The sequence below is a fragment of the Erythranthe guttata genome, chromosome 5, assembly GCF_056151865.1.
Source record: "Erythranthe guttata isolate IM_541 chromosome 5, IM_541, whole genome shotgun sequence".
NCBI classification, from domain to species: Eukaryota; Viridiplantae; Streptophyta; class Magnoliopsida; order Lamiales; family Phrymaceae; genus Erythranthe; species Erythranthe guttata.
The window spans coordinates 15888831-15913798 of NC_142537.1; the positions used below are offsets into that span (position 1 = coordinate 15888831).

General features: G+C 36.1%; 5 protein-coding genes across 8 annotated transcripts; 2 read left to right on the forward strand and 3 right to left on the reverse strand.

Annotated features, from left to right (window-relative positions):
• Window positions 1-2811: 2811 nt before the first annotated feature.
• On the forward strand, window positions 2812-5529 carry LOC105956922 (putative phospholipid hydroperoxide glutathione peroxidase). The gene is made up of 6 exons (XM_012980834.2): window positions 2812-3314; window positions 4014-4090; window positions 4506-4567; window positions 4791-4909; window positions 5008-5175; window positions 5258-5529. Exons 1-6 carry the CDS (start codon window positions 3054-3056, stop codon window positions 5288-5290), a joined length of 720 nt encoding a protein of 239 aa, XP_012836288.2. The 5' UTR covers window positions 2812-3053; the 3' UTR covers window positions 5291-5529.
• Window positions 5530-7783: 2254 nt separating this feature from the next.
• Window positions 7784-9803, forward strand: GPX8 (glutathione peroxidase 8). The gene is made up of 6 exons (XM_012980805.2): window positions 7784-7926; window positions 8304-8380; window positions 8612-8673; window positions 8863-8981; window positions 9080-9247; window positions 9629-9803. Exons 1-6 carry the CDS (start codon window positions 7888-7890, stop codon window positions 9659-9661), a joined length of 498 nt encoding a protein of 165 aa, XP_012836259.1. The 5' UTR covers window positions 7784-7887; the 3' UTR covers window positions 9662-9803.
• Window positions 9693-10402, reverse strand: LOC105956895 (kiwellin-1-like). The gene has a single exon (XM_012980804.2). It carries the CDS (start codon window positions 10393-10395, stop codon window positions 9820-9822), a length of 576 nt encoding a protein of 191 aa, XP_012836258.2. The 5' UTR covers window positions 10396-10402; the 3' UTR covers window positions 9693-9819.
• A 2973-nt stretch (window positions 10403-13375) lies between these two features.
• Window positions 13376-16357, reverse strand: LOC105956920 (AT hook motif DNA-binding family protein). 4 transcript variants are annotated; one of them, XM_012980833.2, is made up of 6 exons: window positions 16096-16357; window positions 15160-15785; window positions 14919-14986; window positions 14471-14602; window positions 14091-14252; window positions 13376-13885 (listed from the first exon to the last, which is right to left on the reverse strand). In XM_012980833.2, the coding sequence occupies exons 2-6, from the start codon at window positions 15683-15685 to the stop codon at window positions 13673-13675; spliced, it is 1101 nt and encodes a 366-aa protein (XP_012836287.1). In that variant the 5' UTR covers window positions 15686-15785; window positions 16096-16357; the 3' UTR covers window positions 13376-13672. The 4 variants fall into 4 exon arrangements, with proteins under 4 accessions (XP_012836287.1, XP_012836284.1, XP_012836285.1 ...); XM_012980830.2 differs by having other exon boundaries at window positions 15968-16357; XM_012980831.2 differs by having other exon boundaries at window positions 15160-15791; window positions 15968-16339.
• Window positions 16358-21914: 5557 nt separating this feature from the next.
• On the reverse strand, window positions 21915-23662 carry LOC148770758 (uncharacterized). Its single transcript, XM_088817764.1, has 2 exons — window positions 23280-23662; window positions 21915-22983 (listed from the first exon to the last, which is right to left on the reverse strand). Exons 1-2 carry the CDS (start codon window positions 23500-23502, stop codon window positions 22121-22123), a joined length of 1086 nt encoding a protein of 361 aa, XP_088673890.1. The 5' UTR covers window positions 23503-23662; the 3' UTR covers window positions 21915-22120.
• Between the last annotated feature and the right edge of the window lie 1306 nt (window positions 23663-24968).

Below are 24968 nucleotides of genomic sequence, written 5' to 3' on the forward strand. Positions count from 1 at the left end.
AGGTCGCTCTCTTAAGACGAATTTCAAGACTCCTTCTCATATGAGGTGCAGAAAGGTTCCGATCGTTTCGCCTACAGGGATACAACGGCCCAGCCTATCACTCCGCTGTAACTTCACCGAAACTGCACGTTCAAGTGAAGAAGAAGCTTACACCCGACACACAATAAAAACTCAGAGTATGTTTATATAATATAGAGAATACATGATTTTTAGAAATATATTTTTCTTTCACTCTTTTTTATTCTCTCATCCATTTTTTCAAGCCACAAAGCCACCCTTTTATAGTGTAAAATAAGGTCATCATAAAAGCTATATTTAATATAGAATTAGGGAAATTTATGGAGGTTTTACGAGCAAATAAAGTTTTTGTAAATTTCAAAATATTGGTCCAAATGACCTCATAAATTGGTCAAAGAAAATATTTAATAAAATATTTTTTTTTATTAAAAAACTCCAACATTTCTTACAAACTTAATATATTCCTTTTCCTTTCTTCTTCAACAATTCGATCATCTCTTTACTCAATTCAACCATCTCCTTCCTTGATCTTCCGGTCTTTCTCGTCTTCGGTTTCTCTCTCGAGAATACAAAACGTTGCGACTCACAGTGATTTCAGAACAAAAGGACACAAATATAAGGTTGCTTCTTGTCCGAAAACGTTATGGGACACATTTTTTCGAAAATATTTGTCGGAACACAGTTGTTAGAAAACATTGTTTGATGAAAAAATAAAATAATAAAAAACATTTTGGGAAAAATAAATAAATATATATCGAAATCGGTTTTGTTAAAACACATTTTTATAATTTTTTAAGTGAAAATGAAGTATAGTCATATTTCTGATACAATGATGAGCATTTCAGATATACTGATGAGCATTTCAGATATTTCAAGACAAATAGGAAGCTACTCTAAACAAAACTTAGAAGGCATAGCGCAATTTTTAAAGTATAATATTCACGATTGAATCTTAGGGCATCTCCAAGGTTAAAGTTGAAATTGGAGATGGTATATCTATAATAGCTACTCAATAGTGTTATAGCACCTCAATTTTTACTATCATACTCCAACCATATCATTTAAAATTTAGCATTTTATTATATTTTATTAATTTTAAATTATTTTATTTATTGATATTTGTAAATTATATTTGTTATGTTATATATATATATATATATATATATATATATATATATATATATATATATATATATATATATATATATATATATATATATATATATATATATATATATATATATATAATTATTATTATTTAAAATAAATAGTTACTAATTTATTAATAAAAATATCTTTTATAAATTTAATAATGAATCAAACATTGATAATTCATAAAAATAAAAAATAAAAATCAAACCTCGTATGTCAAAATTAGATTTACGGCACATGTCTTCTATAAATAAACAATTGAATATAATTTTTAAAAGAAAAGAAAAAAACATTGAATATAATTACCTAAATAAACAAATTAAACCTAATAAATGAAATTTATAGAATCAAAAGGAAAAAAAATCAAATACACAAAATGTCAGACGTGAGCTTTGGTCCGGATAGTACTTTTATGTATTATTTTAATATTATCTTCATTTAGCTTTCATGTACAGTAGATGGTATATTTAACTGGTGGATGATTGATTTTACCTGCCAAGCAATAATTTAGCTTTTCCGTTGGAGCATGTTTTTTTGCTTACAAATGTTATATGGATGGATTTTTAGCTGATACCATCCCAAAACATGGATGGTTGGAGATGCTCTTACATGAAACTAGGTAAAACATATTACAAGCTAAAACTGCAAGAAAAATTATTAAAAATTGCGAAACACTTTATTAATTAAAGAAGGGTAAATTACAACCATCCCTCAACTCCTCAAATTTAGTGGAATCTTAGAGATTATATGAAATATTATCACTTTTGTACCCGTTTTATCCCATTCGAACACTACATTTTGAAGCAAGATGATCATAATATGTGTTTTTTGGCTTGTATATATCAGATTTTGGTGCATCAGAAACTATATTTTTACACAAAACGAGTATAAATTAGAGCACATTCCATGAAATGTAGATGATTATGTTGAATTTGACACCATAAAGGTGCATGTGTAAGAAAAAATTATAGTTGATGAGATAGATGTAATTATCCAAACATGAGGGGTTTTTTTTCGTAAATAATTGACCATCCATCAGTGGTGTTTGTAATTTACCCATTAAAGAATGATATCCTCGAAGAAATTCAATTACGATGATGTATTTAGAGGGTGTTTGGCTAAGCTTATAAGATGTTAAAAGAAGCTTATAAGATGTTTAAGAGCTTATAAGCTCTTCTAAAGTGTTTGGTAATTTAAAAAAAAAAGATCTTAATTTTTTTTTTTAAATAAACTGTTGGAGAGCAAATAAGATCTTTTTAAAAACGTACATTTACCCCACATTTTTATTTAAGATCTTATAATGAGTAAAAATAGGAAATAAGCTAATTATCCAAACACTCTAAAAATTAATCCTAAAAATAAGATGTAACAACTTATCAGCTCCAAAAACATCTTATCAGACGTAAGAGCTTATCAGCTGTTTAAAATAAGTTTAGCCAAACACCCTCTTGCTAGAAATTAAAAATAGAGCATATGGAATAAATCTCAATTATAGGTTTGATACTAATAGGTACTTATGGACAATTAATTAATTAACTAATTAATTTTGCCTTTGAAAAAAGGCAAACGTATTTGACCGTCCAACACTGAACCAAAAAGGCAGCCACTTTAATTCTCGGTACCTTCTAGAATCATCATCAGCGCCGTTAATGGCGGCGGTGGTACGCGATTGGACATGGTTTCCCCACGTAGCATGTAAAAGAAACCCTCCTTCTCGCCACGTGTCAATCAGCATCTCCCCAAATTCTCCCGCACCGCCATTTAATTCTGCGTGAAACAAACGTAAAAATTCCAAAATTGCAAGTCGCAGATTTCGCTTTCACACACTATCGCAGCATAATTAATCTCTTTCTATATATTCGTTGTATTTCACCACTAACCACATGACCCATTTCTCGACCCGTTTTCTGATTAGCAGATACCTGACCCGACCCAGAAGCTTTTCGTCGTTTCTGAAGAGAACCCATTTCAATTCGCCGCCTGTTGCCTCGGATTCTTCGCTTTTGATCAAAGCTAGGGTTTTACACTCTAGGGCTGAAATTAGTTCAAGAAAATCTCTGTTTTTGGGTTTAAATTTGAGAGGAGATCGTACAATGGCAAGCCAGTCATCCCAACCTCAATCTGTTCATGATTTCACTGTTAAGGTATATAAATAATCCCCTTTCACCTTCTTCATTAGCAGCTAAAAAATATTGATGATTTTTTTTTGTTTAGTTGCACTTATTGATGATTCTTGATTTGAGGGTAGGGGCAGTTGAAATTTCATCCTGCTTTTGTGAATTTTCGATTTTTTTCCTGCGTAAGTAGTTGACTTTTTTGTGAAATTTTAATTTCAATTGTGAATTATGTACCCTAAAAATGTGTGTGTGTGTGTGTGTGTGTGTTTTCATTATGTGTTAATTATTACATGATCATCAATTTTATATTGTTTTTACTCTATTTGAACTAGTTGATTTTTTTTAATACACGATATCTCGAATTCGTCCATTGCAAAGCCTTCAGTTCAAACACGCCCCAATGGACGAATTCGAGATATCGTGCATTAAAAAAATCAACTAGTTCAAATAGAGTAAAAAAAAATGTAAAATTGATGTGTAGAATGAATCGGTCCAAACAAGTTCAATGGATTTGTTACGATGGATTTGAAACCCTTTCGTCTGAATACAACTTCAAAATTGCTCCTTTTAACAACAGAATTGTGCTTTTACTACATCAATTAGGACGAAACACAACATGTAGCAAATGCTCCTAAACACTAATTTTCCTTCCCTTACATGTGCTTTTCAGTCCAGCACGTCACTTCTCGTTAAACATTTTTTCATTTTAATTTTATTTGAATGCAGGATGCTAGAGGGAATGATGTCGATCTGAGTACGTACAAGGGAAAAGTACTTCTAATCGTCAATGTTGCGTCACAATGGTATGTATTCGCTTTATACTTCGTTTTCTTCCGTGTAGATCTCTTTGAGCGCTTATGTCGATATATGACAACTTAAATGATTATGTTAAAATGAACAATCTTTGAGATTGAACAATTTTATCTCTCTCGGGATCGTAGGATTTAGGCCCCACTCGAGAGCGCAGCATACTAATTTTGTGCATAAAGATATAAGGCATGTTTGGGATCTCTGAATTTCTATTCGCGAAACCTTTGCGGGAAATTTAGTCTGTTGCTCATTCCATTAAATTTATTCTTTGCGGTCCGATTTCGAAAAAGATTTGTTTAATACTTTTTTTTTGGTGGGAATTCTTGAAGCCATTGGGCTATATGTGAAATCCTATTTTCCATAATCTTGAATATAATAATTGATTTTACCTTTTTTCTTGTGCGACAGTGGCCTGACAAATTCAAATTACACCGAGTTGGCGAAATTATACGGCAAATACAAGGATCAAGGTTTGATTTTTTTCCCCGCAATTTTATTATTTTGCACCATTCTTTTAGTGAAGGGTTATTTTTGCTTTTAGCCGAGTAAATCTGATTTTTCTTTCTCGATTCTTCGGGCGAGATCGGGGGAATTGAGGGTTTTCTTAATTAGGGTTTGAAATAAATATTTTATATTTCTAGTTTTCAATAATTCGAGTATACGATTGCCCTTACTATTTTGCCTGTTGTTCAGGTTTGGAGATATTGGCATTCCCCTGCAATCAATTCGGCGCACAAGAGCCTGGTACTAATGAAGAAATTCAAGAGTTTGCTTGCACTCGCTTCAAGGCAGAGTACCCCATATTCGATAAGGTACATTTACGATACTTGTCATATTTATTTATTTATTATTACTTTCTTTTTGTCTTACGTGTTTTTTTTTTTCGTCCTTTTTTTCCCCCCCGACTTAGGTTGATGTGAATGGTTCAAATGCTACTCCACTATACAAGTACCTGAAGTCGGTGAAAGGCGGGCTTTTTGGGGACGGTATAAAATGGAACTTCTCGAAATTTCTTGTTGATAAAGAGGGCCGTGTTGTTGACCGTTATGCCCCCACAACTTCTCCTCTCAGCATAGAGGTATATATATCAGCTATATATATTATATATATTGAAATGATATATTAAAGATGTATAATAAATACCGTTCGTGTTTTTGCAGAAGGATATAAAGAAGCTTCTAGAGAAAGCGTGAGCACGGCATTGGTCGATAGGTGAAAATAAGAAACCCCATTGAGGAGGGTATTTCGGTCTTTTTAAAAAAATTCAAGGGAATAAGCAGCATGTAATGTATTTGCATCTGTCGTGTTTAAGATCTTTGTGCAGATTTCGGGTGTTGTATATTATTACGAAGTTCTTGTTATTTTTGTTTCGATGTGATCGAGTATGGATGTGAACTTTGGACTTTTAAGTTAAAGTCACTTATGATATAAAGTTTTTATAGACTTATAGTAATAATAGTATTGATAATTTGTTGAGAAATTTTGTTTTGGAATTTTTGGAAATTTAAATTGGATTGAAAACTAGATTCTATTATGTTTTACAATTTTGTTCCAAGAAGCTCGAAAATCAGAATGTACGAACTTTGGAATGAAAAGTATTGTTACACAAAATCGAAAATATTTAGGTTCTAATATGTATTATAATTTTGTTCCAAGAAATTCGAAAATCAGAAGTTACGCATTTTGGAATGAAACATATTGCTACACAAAATCGAAAATATTTTGTTCGTGGATAGTAGAGTTCGAAAATGTTCCTTCCAGTTTTCACTCTAGAGTTGGCAAAATAATAAAAGTGAAATTAGTTGGAAGCCCATAAAAAATGTTCTCTATAGCTACAAACGGATTCTGTCAATTTCTAATAGTAGCGACGACGTGCTGATTCACATAACTTAGTTATATTAATGAACAACAACTTAGTTATATGAATATGTAAAATCTTAGTTAAAATAAATTGAACAATAAATTAAAACAAGAATGGACACATCTGATAACGCATGATTCACATAACTTAGTTATATTAATGAACAACAACTTAGTTATATGAATATGTAAAATCTTAGTTAAAATAAATTGAACAATAAATTAAAACAAGAATGGACGCATCTGATAACGCATACACAACATACACATACAACTTATAAAACTTATTTACAGAGCATAGTTACATTAATGAGCAAAAAATAGAAAAGAACACGTATTTCATATAATTTTACTATGAAGTTAGACAACTTAGAAAACGTATTTGCACAAATAAACTGAAAGAAAAAACTTAAATGTGAAGCACCACCAACATTACCATATGTCATCACCAAACAGTTCTTCATATATTTTCTTTTTGGTTTCCGTCATTATTAGGTTGCAAAGAAGGGAAATGAGAGTGACAAAAGCGTATGTGTGTGCGTGTGTGTGGTTGCGTATGTGTGTGTAGGTGTGTGGTTATGTGTGTGTAGAGCTTCGACGTTGGCAGTTGTCACAGGGGTTTCTTTACTCAAGAAATTTTCGCTCGTGCGGCCTGATTTGCCCACCAAATCAGTCAGCCTTCCTCTCGATTCTCTTCGCACAAACGCACACAAACACAAGTCTTTTTAAGCCACGTAAACAATAACAAGAGTATGCAGCGGACACAAGCATGTTTACGGGCAATGCCCAACCTTTATATTAATTTCTCACAAAGAATACAAAGGAGACTAAGGTGCACACACAAAATCCTCACTCAGAATGCCCACAATTGCAATCTGAACTCTCTAATGCTAGATGGGTCGGATTTGTGCACTCGTAGCCAAATAAATACAAGGAAGAATGTAGTTTTCACATAAACTACCTAAGGACACATGGCAGCATATATACATGACACTTGGCTAACTATTACAAGTAATTATGTGCAGTTTTTCATGCTTTCCAGGCCTCAACCGCTCCGTAACTTCTCTCAAATCCGCCCACAAGGCTGATTTTCGAAGCCCATCTTGATCGGGCGCGCGCCAAACGGCCCAAACAGCCCGGCCGGTTGCTAGGCAACCCATCTGCCTTGCCTTTTCCGCACTTTTGCTTGCCTTTGCCGATTACTTGCCAATTTTTTGCCCACACGGTGATTAGCACGCCCGCTCATCGGGCTGCCTTCCTTGACTTGCCAATCGGTCGTGCCAACTTGCCCACACTTGTCAAGTCGTGGTCGATTTCCTTCGAACGTTCGTTTGCCCAAGTTATCGGCCACATGCCGATTACCGCCCACGTTTGTCCGCATTTGCTGCCGAGCAACGCCCGTGCCCGCCACTAGTACTTTCGATCACCGTTCCCACTTGAATCAAGCCGATCATTGCTTTCTCGGACAAACACCCCGAATGCTTGCCCAACACTCGACCACTCATTGGCCGATTGTGTGGCTGTCTTGTGCCAATCCTCACTTGGCACCATTTCTCGGCCATGACTCGGCCACACTCGAGTCATTACCGATATCACCGACTAAGGGGGTAACAACAGTAGTGGTAGAGAGTAGAGATATAACAAATTTAATGAACTGAATCGGGATCGGACGAATCTGACAGAATGAAGCGATGTTAAATGAATTTGACGGGATGAAAAATAAAGTACGTTTAGCAAATCCCCAAAATACACATTTGCTGATGTGAAAATTGAAAATTGCCTGTATACAAAAATTAAATTAACCTAAAATTAAATTAAATCATAAAAGAAGTGCAAGTAAAGATATTTGATTTAGGGGTTCGTTTGTTCTTCTGATTCTGATCCTTCTTCTCTCTTCCTGCTGCTTCAACGCCTGCATTCATTAATTGAAATGGCATCGCCGCCGTCTGCGTTTGATTTCACTGTCAAGGTCAGTTGCTACTTACCCCCATTTCTTCTTAGCTCCTTCAAATCTCCATTAATTTAGTTTTTTCCGATTCTCATTTCGACAACAACAAATCCACTGTTTCTTCATAAAATTTCTGCTAATTGTTTCCGTGATTGCTTCAATTTTTGTGGGGATCTGTATTGGGCATAACTGTAATTTTCTATTTCGCAATGAGGAATTGGTGTCTTGGCTTTTTGTGTGTGAAGTTGGTTGCTGCAAGGGCAATTAATTGAAACCCTAACACATCTATTTAAGGATTTTTTTTCCCCCTCAAAATTACATTTATAAAAATTAATTGAATTATCGGGATGCGTTTGTGTCGCTCGTAATTGAAAAACGGAATTGTTCGTTGCTTTCAGGATGCCAATGGGAACGACGTCGATCTTAGCATTTATAGAGGCAAAGTCTTGCTGATTGTCAATGTAGCCTCTAAATGGCAAGTGTTTATACTTGTTTCCGTCTTTTGAGTTCGATTCGCTTCTAATTATTTACAATATTACTAATTTATGACGATGAGTACCTTTTTCACTAAATTGTTCATTGCAATCGGACAGCAAGAAGATAGATTACGATCATTATATTCGATATGATTGTTTTAATACGTTTTATGTTTTTTTGGTCTATCGTTAATTTCTTTTATCAACTAACTTTGAATTAATTATCGCAGTGGGATGACCAATTCGAACTACACCGAGCTAAATAAGCTATATGAAACTTATAAAGATCAAGGTATATGGACTCGTAATTATCTTCTTGCAATGCAAATATCCTTGGTTGTTTAACGGAATTTTTACCCTCTGTTTTTATATAATATTCATGTTTTCATTGGTTATTAATAAGATCATGCATTTTATATTCGCTTTTGTGCTTTTCCTTTTTATTAATAACGATTGATTTCCGTTTATGAATCCGATACAGGCCTGGAAATTCTGGCTTTCCCATGCAATCAGTTTGGTGAAGAAGAACCTGGAACCGACAATCAAATTCTTGATTTTGTTTGCACTCGTTTCAAGTCGGAGTTTCCCGTCTTCGGTAAGGTAAAATCAATCCATTAATTATGTTATATATTATTTTTTTAGCTTTTTACTAATCTATTATATCTCGATATATTCACAATTTTGAATCACTGTATTAGATTGAAGTGAATGGTGACGGTGCTGCGCCGCTGTACAAGTTCTTGAAGTTGGGGAAATGGGGAATCTTTGGCGATGAAATTCAGTGGAATTTTGCAAAGTTCTTGGTCGACAAAAACGGACAACCCGTCGATCGATACTACCCCACGACATCACCTCTCACAGTTGAGGTATAATAACACACATATAAATGATATGATTTTCCCATATGATACATGCACTTCGTATATACAATTAAATCTCTATAAATTAATACAGTTGGGACCAGGAAAATTCTATTAATTTAGCGAATTATTAAATTATCGAGATAATAATTTAACATGTTTTCATCGAATCGGGACAAACATAAACTATTATTTAATCGAGGTTATTAATTTATGGAGTATTAATTTATCGAGGTTCTACTGTGTGTGTGTGTGTATATATATATATATATATATATATATATATATATATATATATATATATATATATAAAGAATATTGCTATCGGTTCTTCGAGAAATAGACTCAACTATTATTGATTTGGCATTCTTTGTGATCTTATTGCAGAGAGATATTAAAAATCTCTTGGGGCTATCCTAAATGACGAGAAATCGACGATCTTTTGATGCTGGCTGGACCTTTCGATCTCTGCAATTTCGAAGAGTTTGGAATTGAATTAAAGAAGTTATACTTATATTTGATAACTTTGTTGAAGTATAATTTGGTTTATTTATAATATATTGACTTAATCGCGAAAATCAATGGCGTCCATCGGACCAGAAAACTTCCATCAACCCTCTGTCTTTCTCGGGCACCCCCAACGCTTCCCACACCGCCGGAGAAGCGTCCACGATATTATTCCGGCACGGCGGTTGGTAGTCGTGGTCGGAGTCGCACCCCGCGGTGGAGTCGCACTCGTCCACCACCTTGGCCGTCACGCGCCGCCCGTTGCCTTCGATAGTGACGGTCTTGTTGCACCTCCTCAGGTGGTCGAACCACCCAGTGGACAGCGCCACCACCTTCGACTTGTCGGAGTGGAACCTGTCGTCGCACTCCGACTTGCCGCCGCCGTCCCCGCCCTTCTCGAAGCTGTTCAGCGTCAGCACCGCCTTGGTCCTCCTCCGCCGCGGCGGCGACACCGGCGGCGAGCACTCGTACGTGTCGTAGATCTTGCCCGGTTTGCAGCACTCGGAGTTGTTTTCCTTGTTACATTTGTCCTTCGGCGGTTTTGTTCCTCGGATTTTGCCGCTGGGTTTGCACTTTTGCGCGTCCGCGGCGGCTACCGACAGAATAATGAGAACGGCGACGATTAATTGTCTCATGAAGAAAGCCATTATTATTATTTTTCTTAAATTTAAAAAAAAAAATTATTGGAGGATAATTAATTAGTTGATTAATCATTGGTATAAAAAGAATTTATAGAGGTACATAAAATCTGGAAGAAACAAGATGTTTTGTATTTAGATGATATCCAAGAAGCTAGGTGTAGAATCAGACAAAACATAACGATGAATCTTAACCAAGATTCAGTACAATGTATTTTGTGTTTATAATTTGGATTTTATTTAGTGGAGTATACTAAATTATGAACTATATATACTATAACCGGCTGCAATTTCGATAAATTTACTTAGGGTAAATCACAAAAAGGGCCATGACAAGGGTATTTAATTAAAAGAGGGACATCCAACTTTTTTGTCTTTCAAATAAATCCAGTTCATTCAAACTTATTTGCAAATAAGGAAAATCCTTTTATATATACCAAATTTACTCCCAATTCATTGAAACCCAATTCAACTCCAATTTCATGATTTACATCCCAATTTAGCCCAATTTCATTAATTAACCAATTTTAACCCTTATTTCAATTTTGACCCGCCACTACCGGAGACCGCCGGTCAGCCGCCGTTGATCGCCGGTCTCTGGTGTTGACTTTTTTTTGAAAAAAAAAATGTCCCTGATTTTTTTTTCCGGCCGGTCAACTGCCGTTGACCGCCGGGTCTCCGGCGTTGACTTTTTTTTTTTTTTTTATATAATTTTGTTTTTTCTTACAAAAAAATATTTTAACTAATATTACTGTCTTTGCTGCTAAATTACTGTCACCGGCAGTTATTTAACTGTTGGAGACAGTAATTTAACTGTAAATTAATTTTTTTTTCCTTCAAAAATATTTTAATTAATATTACTGTATTCGTTACTAGCCGGCAGTTATTTAACTGTCGGAGACAGTAATTTAACTGTTAATTGATTTTTTTATCCTTAAAAAAAATATTTTTAATTAATATTACTGTATTCGTTGCTAAATTAGTGTCTCCAGTTATTTAACTGTCGGAGACGTAATTTAACTGTTAATTGACTTTTTTATTCTTAAAAAAAATATTTTTGATTAATATTAATGTATTCGTTGCTAAATTACTGTCTCCAGCAATTATTTAACCGTGGGAGACAGTAATTTAACTGTTAATTGACTTTTTTATTTCTAAAAAAAATATTTTTAATTAATATTACTGTATTCGTTGCTAAATTACTGTCTCCAGCAGTTATTTAACTGTCGGAGACAGTAATTTAACTGTTAATTGATTTTTTTTTAAAAATTTTTTTCTTAAAAAAATTATTTTAATTAATATTACTGCTTTGACTGCTAAATTACTGTATCCAACAGTAATTTAACTGTGTTAGACAATAATATTAATAATATTACTGTTCGGGAAAATAATATTCATAATATTACTGTGCCAAACAGTAATATTACTGTCTGAGACAGTAATTTAGTAGCCAAGACAGTAATATTAATTAAAAAAAGAAATTCTAAGAAAAAAAAAATTCAAAAAAAAAAAAATCAACGCCGGAGACCGGTGGTCAACGGTGGTTGACTGGCCGGAAAAAAAAATTCACGAAAAAAAAAGTTTTCAAAAAAAAAAGTCAACGCCGGTCTCCGGCGGTCAACGCCGGAATCTGGCCGAAAAAAAAAATTTGGGGGTTAATGTGATATATTTGTTTAAATCCGGGGTCAATGTGTAATATTAAAGAATTTAGAGCATAATGGATGGAATTGATAAGAATTATATTATGGAGGGTATTTTAGACTAAAGACATGGGGATGAGTTTAATTGAGAGAATATTTTTTTTGTGGACCAAAATGCATTTAAGTACCATGTAATGGACATTTTTGCCATTCGCCCATTTACTTATTATTAGAAAAATAATAATAACCTATACCATTTTATTTAAGATAAAAAAACTTGTAAAATGTAATTTTAATTTGAGCAAATTCACTTTGCACCCCTGCATTATGGGATGTGTCGCATACACACCCCTCAATTACCAAACGTACCAAATATCTCTCTATGTTATATGGTCAAATTCAAACTTACAGAAATGTAAAGATATTAGTTTTGTAATGTTTTGTTGTGCAATTACAATCTTACATGTACATTTGTAGTCTATGAGAAATATAGGTTTGTAGAACCTACACCTGGTGAAATATACCATGTATACATAATAAGATGCACCATTGATTTATACAAAAAATACACACATACCTATGTGTATGAGTGCTTATTGGGTAGTTATTTATGTAGATCTACACTTTAAAATCATATGGTGTATTTCACCAAGTGTAGGATCTCATAAACCAGAAATATATGTGAACTTTATTACTTAGAAATATCTCAGCCAAAATAAGAAATATAAAGTCATTGTCTCCTTTGTTTTATTTCTAACATAATCATTTTGCAAACAATGTGGATAATTTTTTATGCAATTGTTTAGTTTATTTTAATATTGTATTAGCTTGAGCATATTTTTCGGTAGGTTATAATGACATATCATTTTTTGTAATTAACATCCATCATGGAGGCCTGTTTACGGAGTTTGTATGTTGGGAGTTAGACTTACATTGAGATAAATGTTTATCCTGATTTGATTTCCAATCTTGACACACTTGATTTTATTAAAGAAATTAGGTATATGATTACTAATTTGGCTTGGTTTAAAATGCCCTATGAAATTGAGCTCAGAGTACTCAATTATGATAACTAGAGCTGCCACTGGACATTATAGTAAAATTAAGAAGAAAAAATGAGCAAAAATAAAATTAATTTCAAATTAAAAATAAAAATAAAAATAAAGGTAAAAAATGAGGCAGCTGCACTGTATATATAACGAATAATTGGGTAAAATGGTAAGAAAATAATAAATGCTGGTAACAAGAAAGCCAACCGATGATGCAAAGTGAACTTCGCCCTTTTAGTTATACGCATTAACATGATGAACATTGAACAATCTCAATCTTTCAAACAATGTACCTGAATCTATAGCCGAAATGCTCACGGATTTTTCACTATTAGGGTTCCGCCCAAAGTACCGACGAGTAAAGACGAACAAATTCCGCCAATTTACTAAAACAATTTCTTCTACAAGATAACACTTGACCAATTACAACAACATACTAGACCTATTACAATAACCACCATAAAATTCTCTACCAATTGCTAATTTTTCTTAAAAATTCTAAGGAGCGATATTTTGTTACATGATGATATAAGTTAGCACAAATTCATACGCATATTTATACAAAAAAAACCGCCCGCCATGTGTGAGTGTTTCTCATCATCCACGAGTTAGGTCAAACTCCGCCTCGGGATTTCTGATACCCGGTCGTAAACCGGGCGGCCAACCACTTGGTCCGGAGTGGGGAGTGAGAGTTTGACTAGCAGAAGACTTTTCACCGGATTGTTCTAGAAGATATTTTTCGTCTGTTTCTCCCGACTCGGTTTTGTTTTTCGCCTTTGCACTGCCGTACACAAAGCTGCATGCAACCACCTGAGGGGAAAAAAAACATTTCATTAGTCCAAATAATTTTCCGGGCAGGGATGAATATTTTCGAGCTGACGTTTATTTATTTATTTATTTATTATCATTCATTATTAGGGAATTGTGTATTGGATCCTTGGCCAATTTACGTATATTTTTAATTGTGACAACCAAACGAGGCCTAAGAAAAATAAAACAGACGAAAAATACATACCTGCACAGGGTTTGCTGCAATAAGACTACCGCCAATTGCACCTCCAATCATATGGCCGTCAGGACTACACACAGAGATGCTGATGCCACCTGTCCGATTGCGGGGCCCACCACTTTCCGAGAGCAAGTACGAACCGGACAAGCACAGTATCTCAAAACGACCCTATTTAATTTAGAAATAGTCAGTCAGAAAATAAAATAGCTCGTACAAAAGGACACACCATAAAATAATTGCTTACAAACAAAAAAAAATAAAAAATAAAATTGTAAACCGGACCTAAAAGAAATAATGTGGCACTAATTCCGTAAGAGAAAAAACGCCGTCTTTACTACGAATATAACTGCATAAAGAATTATACGACGAGTATAAAATGCGTCAACCTCAAATGTGATGTTGGAACCAGAAGCCGTGGGCTGGCGTAGCGTCACCGACGAAACCGATCCGCTACCTGACATGATGCATAAACATCTCGGTCTCTGTTGTGCAAATGCTAGTATTTTTGCAGCAATATCCTGCACAAACGTCGCAATGAATAATATATTCTTGCAACATAAATATTACTAATGCAAATTGACGGATTATTGAATAAAGTCGTCGTCAGAGGGTCTAACATAAACAAAATTGGAATAAAGACTTCAACAAACAAGCTCAATAGCATAACTGCGTGAATAACAGATATCGTATATCGTTATTTTCGTTAGAGTACAAGCCTAAAAGGAAGCACGAAACTTGTCGGAAACCTTTTGTGTGAGATAAAGGATGAGGAAATTGTTATACTTAGATGACGAAAAGTCGAGATAATTAATTGGGGAAATGGAGCAAACGTACCTCTCCAACTTCAACGTGTAGTACATGTGGTGTAAATGCTAGTCCCGCCGAGGCGTTCATCCATTCGCCTGATTAAAGATTTATCTTTTTTAGAGTACAAAGGTTACAATAACTAAATCGATATGAATACTGAAACATGTGAATTTAGAGGAAAACGAGAGGCAGTATCCCCTAAAGACTCGTACTTTTGACAACAAAAAATCACATTTTGAAAGAAAAGACACTCTCGAACAAAACTTACCAAGAGGAGCGAGTTTCTGTTTCCACCCTGTGCCAGGCGGCCGCCCCTTTCGTGCTCTCTCCCCTGAGGCAATCCGCTCAGACGAGGGAGTGGCGGCAGAAACAGGGGACAGCCCTAACGACATATTAGCTCCTCCATCGGGTACATACTTCCTAGGCCTACCCCTCTTCTTCTTCACCGTTTCTCCGCCCGAGCGGGACCCACTCGGCGCAACAGCCATGCTACTCATTCCATGAGAAAAATTCGGCGACGGGTTTTCCACACGGAACGCCGAGCCACTTCCACCACTGATCCCTACATGGGGATGCAGTGAGATGTTTGGATTCGACAGATTCTTGAAAACTGGCGGCGCGTGCATCACACCACCACCACCCTGTGGGTTGGCTGAGCCACCACCACCACCACCGCCGCCGGAGCCATGAATATTTCCGCTAGGCCCGGAATTAACAGACCCACCAAACCCTCCTCTATTGTTGTAATACGAAGCTGCCGGCCCTTGTAATGTCATGCCTTCTCTCCCATCCATTCATTTACTTGTCAAGAAAAAACCCACAATTGAACTACTGTCAATTCTCCACACTAAAAAACAGTCCTTAAGCCCCCCTTTTAAGGCGCAATTTGCAAATCTGAAACTAACCCACCAAATTAGAATCAGAACTACAAAACCCTAAACGCAAAAACAAAAGAAAAAAAAGCACAGACAAGATAGATACATAATTACAATCAGTACCCTTAACAAGGGTTTAACATGGGTTTTTCAGTAATTAATGAAAGAATCAGTAAAATCAGTAAATTTGAGTGTTCTAACCCGTGACAGTAACAAAAGGGTTATCCAAGAATCGAAAAAAAATTGAATCTTGAAACCGATTGAACGCCAAGAACAAAGATCAAAGCTTGTTGTGAAAATGCAGAAAACCCATATAAACTACTACCTACCCCACTTGAATTTATGCGCTGTGAAATCCAACAGCAATTCAAACTACGAGCATATCAAAAGAAAAAAGAACAAGGGGAAATGAAACCCTAGATTTAGAATGTGGGACACTGTGTGTGTGAGTGAAAGTGTGAGAGTGTGTGTGAGAGAAAGAGAGGAGAGAGAGAGAGAGAGGAATACAAGTATTGAGCAAAGACTGAAGGAAAGAGGGAGGGAGGGTAAAAGACAAAAAGGTGAGATGAAATTAGAAAATCTTGATGAGCTTTTGAATTAAAGTAAGGAGAAGGCCACCTTTTATTTTATTTTATTTTAGGTTAAATTACACCTACACCCCTCATGTATGCTTAAATTACTTTAAGATCCCTGCGGTATTGATAATTACACTTACCCCCTTAAAACATAGTTAGAAACTGTAATGGGATAATGCATTGGATGCGTTATTCCGATAGAGTTCTAACGGATATTAATTTTAGCTACTGGTGGAGACAACATAGGGTTAGGGGGTGACATGGTTCCCCCGACATTTCTTAAATCTAACTATGTTTCAAGGGACGAGTGTAATTATCGATACTACAGGGACCTTAAAGTTATTTTAGTATACTTTAGGGGTGGTGGTGTAATTTACCCTTTATTTTATATTAAATAAATATTTATTTTGGGAGTAATAAATAAATAAATAATTGAGTAAAGGGTTTGAAGGCATTGGGTAACAGTTGGTTGCAGCTAAAGTACCAACACGTCCATGTCAGAATATTACCAGAACTAGTGTAGTTTCAGACAGTACTACTATTTATTTACTCCTATTTCTCCAATTTGAATTTTTGTTTGCAAATATTCATTTTCTAATTTTTTTTTTGAAGTATAAATAAAAAGTAAAATTAAATGTCATTGCTTTTGATTTTTGAACAATCTAAGTGCAAAAAATAAATTTTTTTGAGATATAACACTATTTTTAGAACACATCATTATCAATATGGCCGAAACCAGTCCGATTCTGAGGTAAAGTTACATGTTTTCCAATCGAATTTTTGGCATTTTTGATTCATTGGTGTTGGATTGCACGAAATTCGTTGATACATTTCGTGTAACGCAACAAAAAATGATAATAGATTTTGAATTTTATTCATTCCATGTTGAGTTGCGTTTCATGCAACTCAGCACGAAATGAACTAAAAAAATGTCGGAAATTTTATTGATTCGTGTTGATTCACACGAAGTACAAGCATACGTTTAGTGTAGATTTACACAAAATCCCTAAAAAAATCTTTTTTTTTTTAATTTAAAATTGACTTAATAAGTTTTATCTGTTTTTGATGTATGCACAATAACAAGAGAATCTCATAATTGCAGTCACTTCTTTCATGTTGATGTCGTGTTCCACCGTAGGGATGCATTAATTATGTGGATGAAAGACACTACAATTAGTCATTGTCATCATTTGACTATTTAGTCTAAAATGGGAAATGGACAGTATTTGACGTATGCAAGGTATGTGCATGGACGACAAAAGAAATATTATTGTTCGTTCAAGTTAATTGTAAATAATCAATAGATGATGGATTATGGACAGTACAGTAGTATTAAATTGTATTTTAGTCTTTATATTTACAATCAATTAATTTGTATTTTGTTTACAGTCTCACTTAATTTATATTTTGTTTAATCCTCAAATCACTTATATCTTTGTAATGTTTAAAATTAAAATGACGATTAAACATAGTTCTAAATCACATAATTACTCATTTCTAGTACATAAAAAAAAATGAAATCAAAAGTGATAGTCTACTAAATTAAAAAAAAAAAAAGTGACAATCAATCTTGTCGCCTCGCTCTCCTCATCGGCTGCACGTCATCACCACCAACATCATCATCACTACCATCATCATCGTCATCATTGTTGCCCTCACCGTGCTCGATGCCGATATATCGGGCAGCAGGACGCATAATCTCTGCCAGGCTGGTGCGAATATCTTTGAACTGTTGCAACCAGTCCGGTCCAGGATGCGCTACAATCGGGTACAAGGCACGTACTACCTGGTAATAGTGCGGCTGGTCCGGTGGCCTTAACCCCCTATGTGCTACAGCCGGGCCTACATTCGGCTTCCCGATTCTCGGATGCGTCCGTGGAGTGTACCACTTCATGTAATCATCGACGACTGCACATGGATGTCGTGCCTTCTGAAGTCGTCGAACCCGTAAGGAATGATCGTCGAGCATGTTCCACATGCCACCAGGCGCCGCGTATGTGACTTTGTATGATTGACCACCTCTCGGACCGCGAGTACATGGCTCCATCGATGAGATGAGACCTCGCGGAATAGTCTGAACGAACCCAAACTGCCGCAAAACACGATCTGGCATATACGGCTCTACGATCCACATGTACTGGATCGTGCCATGATACAACGTACGAGGGATGCTCGTGTGTACACCCGGACCGTACGGAAGCCAATAAACCTACATTATTATGTGCGCGAAACAATCAAAATATGTATAAATAAATCGAAGTATTGATGTACACGTAAATTAATTTAACTTACATCCTCCCCGCTCATATTGTCGAGTATATCCCGAACATGCTGTAATGTTCCCGCTTTTGACGACAACTGCCACCTCCTGCAATGCGGGTAGAGCTCTCGATGTCGTACGCTCTTCTCCGGACGTAAACAAGGAAAATACTCGTATATCCAACACTGCAAATAAGTCAAAATAATTCAGTTATATAAACACTAGAACAAAATATTCAACTAAAACTAAAACAAGTACGTAAATCAATTTACCTGGAGAAGCGTGGTACAACCAGACAACCCTTTAGACATGGCTCGACTGCATATCCCTAACTCTCTATACAGATAGGCCAGACATGCTGAACCCCAAGAATAGTTCCCGACATTCTTAAGCTCGGGCTCATCGAGTATGCGCATATACCACGGCTTAATCCTATCGCAAGACTTATCGGGGAACAAGGTCGCCCCAATAAGAAAAGTTAAATAGCTCTGAACCCGACGAGTCATGCTCTGCCCGGGCATCAACAACTGATCATAGATCATCCTCCAAGTGGGACCACCCTTCTTCCATACCTCTTCCACCTCGTCCAAACCGAGGTCCATCATCTCAGAAAGGAGATACACGCAGTGCGCCCGTTCCGTATCCTCGTCAAAACTGGAAGATACGACATGTCCCTCCACTGGAGCACCCAATATCTTCTGGACGTCATGGAGAGTGATGGTCATTTCTCCCCACGGCATATGGAAGCTGTTCGTCTCGGGTTGCCACCGCTCAACGAACGCGAACAACAACGGGGCATCGACGGGCGATATGAACGAGTGTTGTAAGTCGAACAAGCCGGTCATCTGCAAATAATCCTTGTCTGCTTGCACATCTATGCCGAGGGGCGCCAAGCCTTTCCCAATATTGTCGTATGTAAACTTCTTCAGGGAGTTGATACGTGACTCTGCTCGCCCCACCGGACGCTCCTGCAAAATTAATATTTAACACACATATTAGTTGATTAAATTAACTTAACATAAAAAAATTAAATTTATCAAACAAAAACATTAATAAACTTACCTCTCCATTCCAAATGTATGCCGCTATGTGCGACTTGAAACTAGGTATCAACGTGTGAATCTCTGGGCCGCCTGGGTAAGGACCATTTAACAAATCAGGATTCGCCTGCACACGGCCACGACCACCACGACCTCTACGAGGTACAACAACCTCGATCTCCGCGGCGGGCTCGATCGTCTCCTCCACCTCAGCATAATCATGAATTGGGGCATGGGAAGGCCCGTTATCGGCATGACCACCCGATATCCCAACTACAGCAGCTCTCTTACTTCGTGTCGGTGCAGTCATCCGCTCCCCTTGTTGCTCTGCCTCCAAATCGGCTGCTGCAGCAACAGTTCGAAAAAGTGGCTTCCCCTTACCAGTCATCTGTGAAACAAGACATTTAACAAATTAATTTCATGTACAAATAACAATAACTAATTAGAAGAGAAAGAAATAAAATTGAACTATTTCGTCATGTGTTTTGTGGAGAACTTCACCAAATCGTCAAATTTTTGAACTATTTCGTGATTCTTTCCACGAAACACAAGTTTTTATGTTGTGGAGGACTCCACGAAATAGTTCAAAGTTTTGAGCTGTTGTTTCGTGAAAACTCCACGAAATGATAAAAGAAAAACATAAGAAAAACACTATTTCGTGCTTTATAACACAAAACTCATTCATCCATTTCGTGCTCCCAAGCACGTAACACCGAATTGTTGTTTTTGTTTTTATTTTTCCACTATCGATCGCCGTGTTCTATTTCTTTACAAACGTGAAGACATGCACATCAGTCTATCTTTTCGCCTTGAAAATTACTGAAAATCAAAAGCAGCAAATAAAATTGAAAAAATAAACCCAAAACCACCTAAAAATCGAAAGGAAAACCGACGTTAACAGTTTTTCATTTTCGAGAAACCGATTATATCGGCTAGTGTCCGGCGTGCAGTGCACAGCCTGAGCCAAAACACCCTTTTTTTTAGCTTTCATGGAGGTGGATGAATCTGCTAACTATTTCTCAACAATGGTGAAAAACCTCTCCATTTTTTTTACTTAAACTTCCAACAAAAAAATGCAAATAAAAAAGTTTAATTACAACACTAAATTTTAAATACTCATTTTCCTCAGTAATTAAATTGGGGAAAAATAAAACGAACTCACTACTGAGTCCGTAAGCTTGTGGACACGCGAACGGCGTCGTCCAGACAATCGGAGGGTTTCAGTGAGAGGAGCCTCTCCGGTTTCTCTTTTACAGTTCGTGCAGTTCTCATCTGATTTTGCTGGTTTCGAACCTTGCTGCATTAATGATTTAATTTGATTTTGCGTCGGGGCATTCAATTTATCACCACCGTTGAATGCGCCGTCGGAAGGGGAAGAGTTGGCGGCGACGCCGTATCGGAGTTCTGGTTTTGGAGAAAAGCCCGGTGGAAATTGAAGTTGCTCCTTCTTTATCACTGCTTTGCTCGCCATTGTTGTTTTCCCCTTTTCTGTGCATGCTCTGTTCAGAGCTTCGTTTCTCTTCATTTCAATTTTCAACTCTCTTTTTCATTGTTTTGGCAGAGTCTCAAAATTTGAATATATATCTATTATAATATATTCCACTCTGCACACTCGAAATATATCATTTTGCCACTTTGCACCCAAAAAAAAATTTAATAACATTTTGCACCCTGATAACACAATAAACTATTTGAATTGCACCCCAAATTGTTTTTTTAATAGTAAATTAGGCAAATTCATCTTTTTAATTGCATATTTCCTTTTTGGTATTTTTTTAATGAATAAAGTGCAAAAATAAAATAATTATTCATTAAATTAACTTAAAGCTGAATTATTTTCTCAAAATAATAAAAAAATCTCATATTTATTTCCTCAACATTCGATCAGTATATTATTTATTATAATTTGTGAAGTATATTTGTTGGAATTATTTTAGATAAGATGATGTGTGATGCGATAGAGTTAAGAAGTCGAGGGAGACGAGTGATATGCGGAATTTGTTTTCTTATTTTAGATAAGTAATTATTTCCATATAAACATTAAGTGAAAGTATTTATATCCATAAACGTATCATATAATTTTGATTTAGATGTTATATCATCCCATCGAAAAATATGCCCAAGGCTAAAGTGAAGATAAGCCATGATACCACAATATTTACGAGTCGACCCAGCAAGTTCTTCGGGTTACCAAACATCAAACAAAGTCCTATTATTTGGTTAATCATGCCTAATCTACACAACCAAACGAGTCCTAAGGGGTTATGTGCAAATCCTTCAAACGACTATGTCACCATTCGAACCTTTCTAATTCATACATATAGATATCAAACATATATGATCGTGTTCATGTACACATTTGCAAAACATTTTGCACAAAAAGGGAATCATTTCCATTCCAGTTAGAAAACGAGCATCTCTCGAGATTCGATCAGTGCTCAAAAAACGACATTTCCCCGCCACGATTAACACGTAATTGTTATACAAGCCCATCCACCACATACATGTTCTGTAGTTGCGAAAATCTCGTCGTTCGAGCGCTGATTTTCTTATTCAACTCGTCCACCAACACAGCCTCCTGCACCAGTCGATCTTCGAGATCTCGAATTTCAGATTTCAGTTTCTCCATTTCAGCTTTACGCAGCGACACTTCTCTCTTCTCCTTGTCAATATTTTCGAGGCGCCTGTTCCTTTCGTCCACCAGCCTTTTCCCTTCATCGCTCGACCGAACAGCGTCTTTGATTTCGTCAAGCCGATTACTCAACCACCGCACGTTCACCTTCATACTCTCCGCATCCCTCACAGCTGTATAACAAGAATCCAAGAAACCGATATCGAGCTCTTCCAACTGTTTCTTCTGCAGATCTTGCACCACCTTACATACGCCGATCAAAACAAGCGTCTTCATACAATCCGACTCCAACGAACAATCTTTAGTAATGTCCCCATATTTTTCGTTAATTGCCTTAAGCGTATCGGCAAGATTTTTGTCCATGTCCGAAAATCTCGAATTTACTTTTGTGCCATCTACCGCATTTTCAAGCATGTTGTGGTTAAGAGCATTTGCCACCTGTTGCAAGATATTGAGGTCAACATTGCCCCGAGTTTTTCCCACTGCTTCGAAACTGCTGCTGACTGGGCAAGGGACTTCGGTGAGTGGCGTATCGAAGAGGGCCTCGTCGTTATTATGATGAGTAGGAAAAGCCGACGCACATTTGACTAATGCTAGATTAACAATGTCGTGAGGTGATGGAGGAGTATTATTTTGAGAGCCCATTTTGTCGCTCGATTGATCCTTAGAAGAAACCTGATCGACGTTTCTTGCTTCGATTGCTTGATTTGCTGCAAGAACCAAAGAGCTTGAAACGCCGAGAGAAACCAATAGAAAACGAAACACAAAAAACACGAAAAAATCCAAAGTGTAGCTCAAGAACAATTAGCCTGCATTTCTTGAATTATTTGAGTATACCAAAACAAACAAAATCCATACATTAATTATCCGATAATTACCATTTTACCCCTCCTGCTCTCACACAAATGTACATCATGTTTATTGCTCAAAAGGGTTACAGCTACCGATTTCATACATAAGTGCAGATTAAATTAATCTGCTAAACACAATTAAAAAAAAAACTTACAAAGGTGGGAAAACGATCGAGCTTTAGGCGGCCGTCCTCTCCGCCGTGGACCATCCGGTCTTTTTAGTGAGGTGGGCGGAGGCGGCGGCTTCTGTCGGTAAGAATTAGGGCTTTGCCCAGCGGCGGCGGCGGAGGTGCAGGGTTTGGGTGGGTGGGGTTGAAAACCCGGCGGTACATCACGAAGTGGAGGCAAGGAAAAGTTTGGATTTTCCCTCTTTACCATAATATCTTCTTCTATGAAGGAAGGAATTAATTACAGTTGAAGAAATAAAATTGAAGAGAGAAGATGAATGTAGTGTTGTTGTGTATACTCTAGGAAGTATCGATTACACTTGTAGAGAGAAGAAGCCGTTGGGGAATGTGAATGCATTTGTTGTCTACACACAAATCAATATTAACGTTGTTTCTTATACTGCCTAAATTTAAATTAGACAATTACCCCTGAACTATATATCTTCTTACACGTCTGCTATTGCGGTTTCAAATTTAGTGGAATCTTCTAGATCATATGGAATACTCGATTTCGGACCCGTTTTATCACATTTGAGCTCCAAATTTTGAAGCTAGATGATCATAAGATGTGTTTTTTGGCTTGTATATATCAGATTGTGGTGTATTAGAAACTGTATTTTTGCACAAAACGAGTTCAAACTAGAGAACATTTCACGAAATCTAGATTATTATGTTGAATTTGACACCATAAGGGTGGAGATGTAAGAAGATTAATATTAAGGAGTAGATGTAATTATCCAAATATGAGGGGATTTTTCGTAATTTGACTATACCTCAGAGGTGGTCGTAATTTATCCTTAAATTAATTATCTTTAGCTATAGTAATTGTTCATTTTTATACTTTGGCCTGTTAAAGATGGGTTGTAAGTGTCGGATTGAATTTCAATTGTTTGAATTGATTTCGAATGATTGGGAAGGTGTTTCGGTTTTTAAGAGAGTTTCGAAGTTAAAAGTTTAAAATGATTGAAATTTCGCTACGGCCACTTAAAACCTTGCTGCAATTAACATTTCAGTTTTATTTTTGTCGTGCCCCTACTTTTGGTAAACATCTTTTTAGCCCTTTTTTGGACTATTATTTATGTAATTCTTCGAAATACTGATATATTCATTTATTTATATACTACCGCACTCTCGATTGTTTTAACAAAGGGGATATTAGTTGAAGGTTGCTCAAAAATATTCTCTATAGCTATAAGAACACGCGCATTTTGCATTTTCCTAAAAGTCTCAGTGTGCTCTCGGGCTAACGGACTCACTTAAGAAAACTAACAGTAACAGCAACGCAGTGATTTGCACAGTTTATTTGCATATCTTAGTTATATTAATAAGAAACAGTTTAATTAAAATACAATGAAGAAAAAATTAAAACAAGAATGCATGCGCTTCCCACATCACATGCATAATTTACACAGACAACTTAGTTAGACAACTTAGACGGCTTATTTGCATAGCTTAGTTACACTTCTTAGTTAAATTAGCTGGGAAAAAAAAATAAATCTATGATGTGTACATCACCACCAACATCACCATCACCAAACAATTCTTAATATTTTTTGGGTTTGGTTTCCACAGGGATAATTACACTTTTGGTCCCCCAAGTTTGCCCGTTTTTCCGTTTTGGTCCCCATTTACCGCAGTCAACAAAATACACTCTCGTTTTATCAAAATTTAACACAT

Coding starts and splice junctions, on each gene's coding strand:
- LOC105956920 (XM_012980833.2), bottom strand. CDS start 15,685: ATGGATGGGAGAGAAGGCATGACATTACAAGGGCCGGCAGCTTCGTAT. Junction 14,603..14,918: donor TACACGTTGAAGTTGGAGAG/GTACGTTTGCTC, acceptor ACGTTTGTGCAG/GATATTGCTGCAAAAATACT. Junction 14,253..14,470: donor GTTCCAACATCACATTTGAG/GTTGACGCATTT, acceptor TAAATTAAATAG/GGTCGTTTTGAGATACTGTG.
- LOC148770758 (XM_088817764.1), bottom strand. CDS start 23,502: ATGGTAAAGAGGGAAAATCCAAACTTTTCCTTGCCTCCACTTCGTGAT. Junction 22,984..23,279: donor TCGATCGTTTTCCCACCTTT/GTAAGTTTTTTT, acceptor TGGTTCTTGCAG/CAAATCAAGCAATCGAAGCA.
- LOC105956895 (XM_012980804.2), bottom strand. CDS start 10,395: ATGGCTTTCTTCATGAGACAATTAATCGTCGCCGTTCTCATTATTCTG.
- LOC105956922 (XM_012980834.2), top strand. CDS start 3,054: ATGACCCATTTCTCGACCCGTTTTCTGATTAGCAGATACCTGACCCGA. Junction 3,315..4,013: donor TTCATGATTTCACTGTTAAG/GTATATAAATAA, acceptor ATTTGAATGCAG/GATGCTAGAGGGAATGATGT. Junction 4,910..5,007: donor AGTACCCCATATTCGATAAG/GTACATTTACGA, acceptor CCCCCGACTTAG/GTTGATGTGAATGGTTCAAA.
- GPX8 (XM_012980805.2), top strand. CDS start 7,888: ATGGCATCGCCGCCGTCTGCGTTTGATTTCACTGTCAAG. Junction 8,674..8,862: donor TGAAACTTATAAAGATCAAG/GTATATGGACTC, acceptor AATCCGATACAG/GCCTGGAAATTCTGGCTTTC. Junction 9,248..9,628: donor CATCACCTCTCACAGTTGAG/GTATAATAACAC, acceptor ATCTTATTGCAG/AGAGATATTAAAAATCTCTT.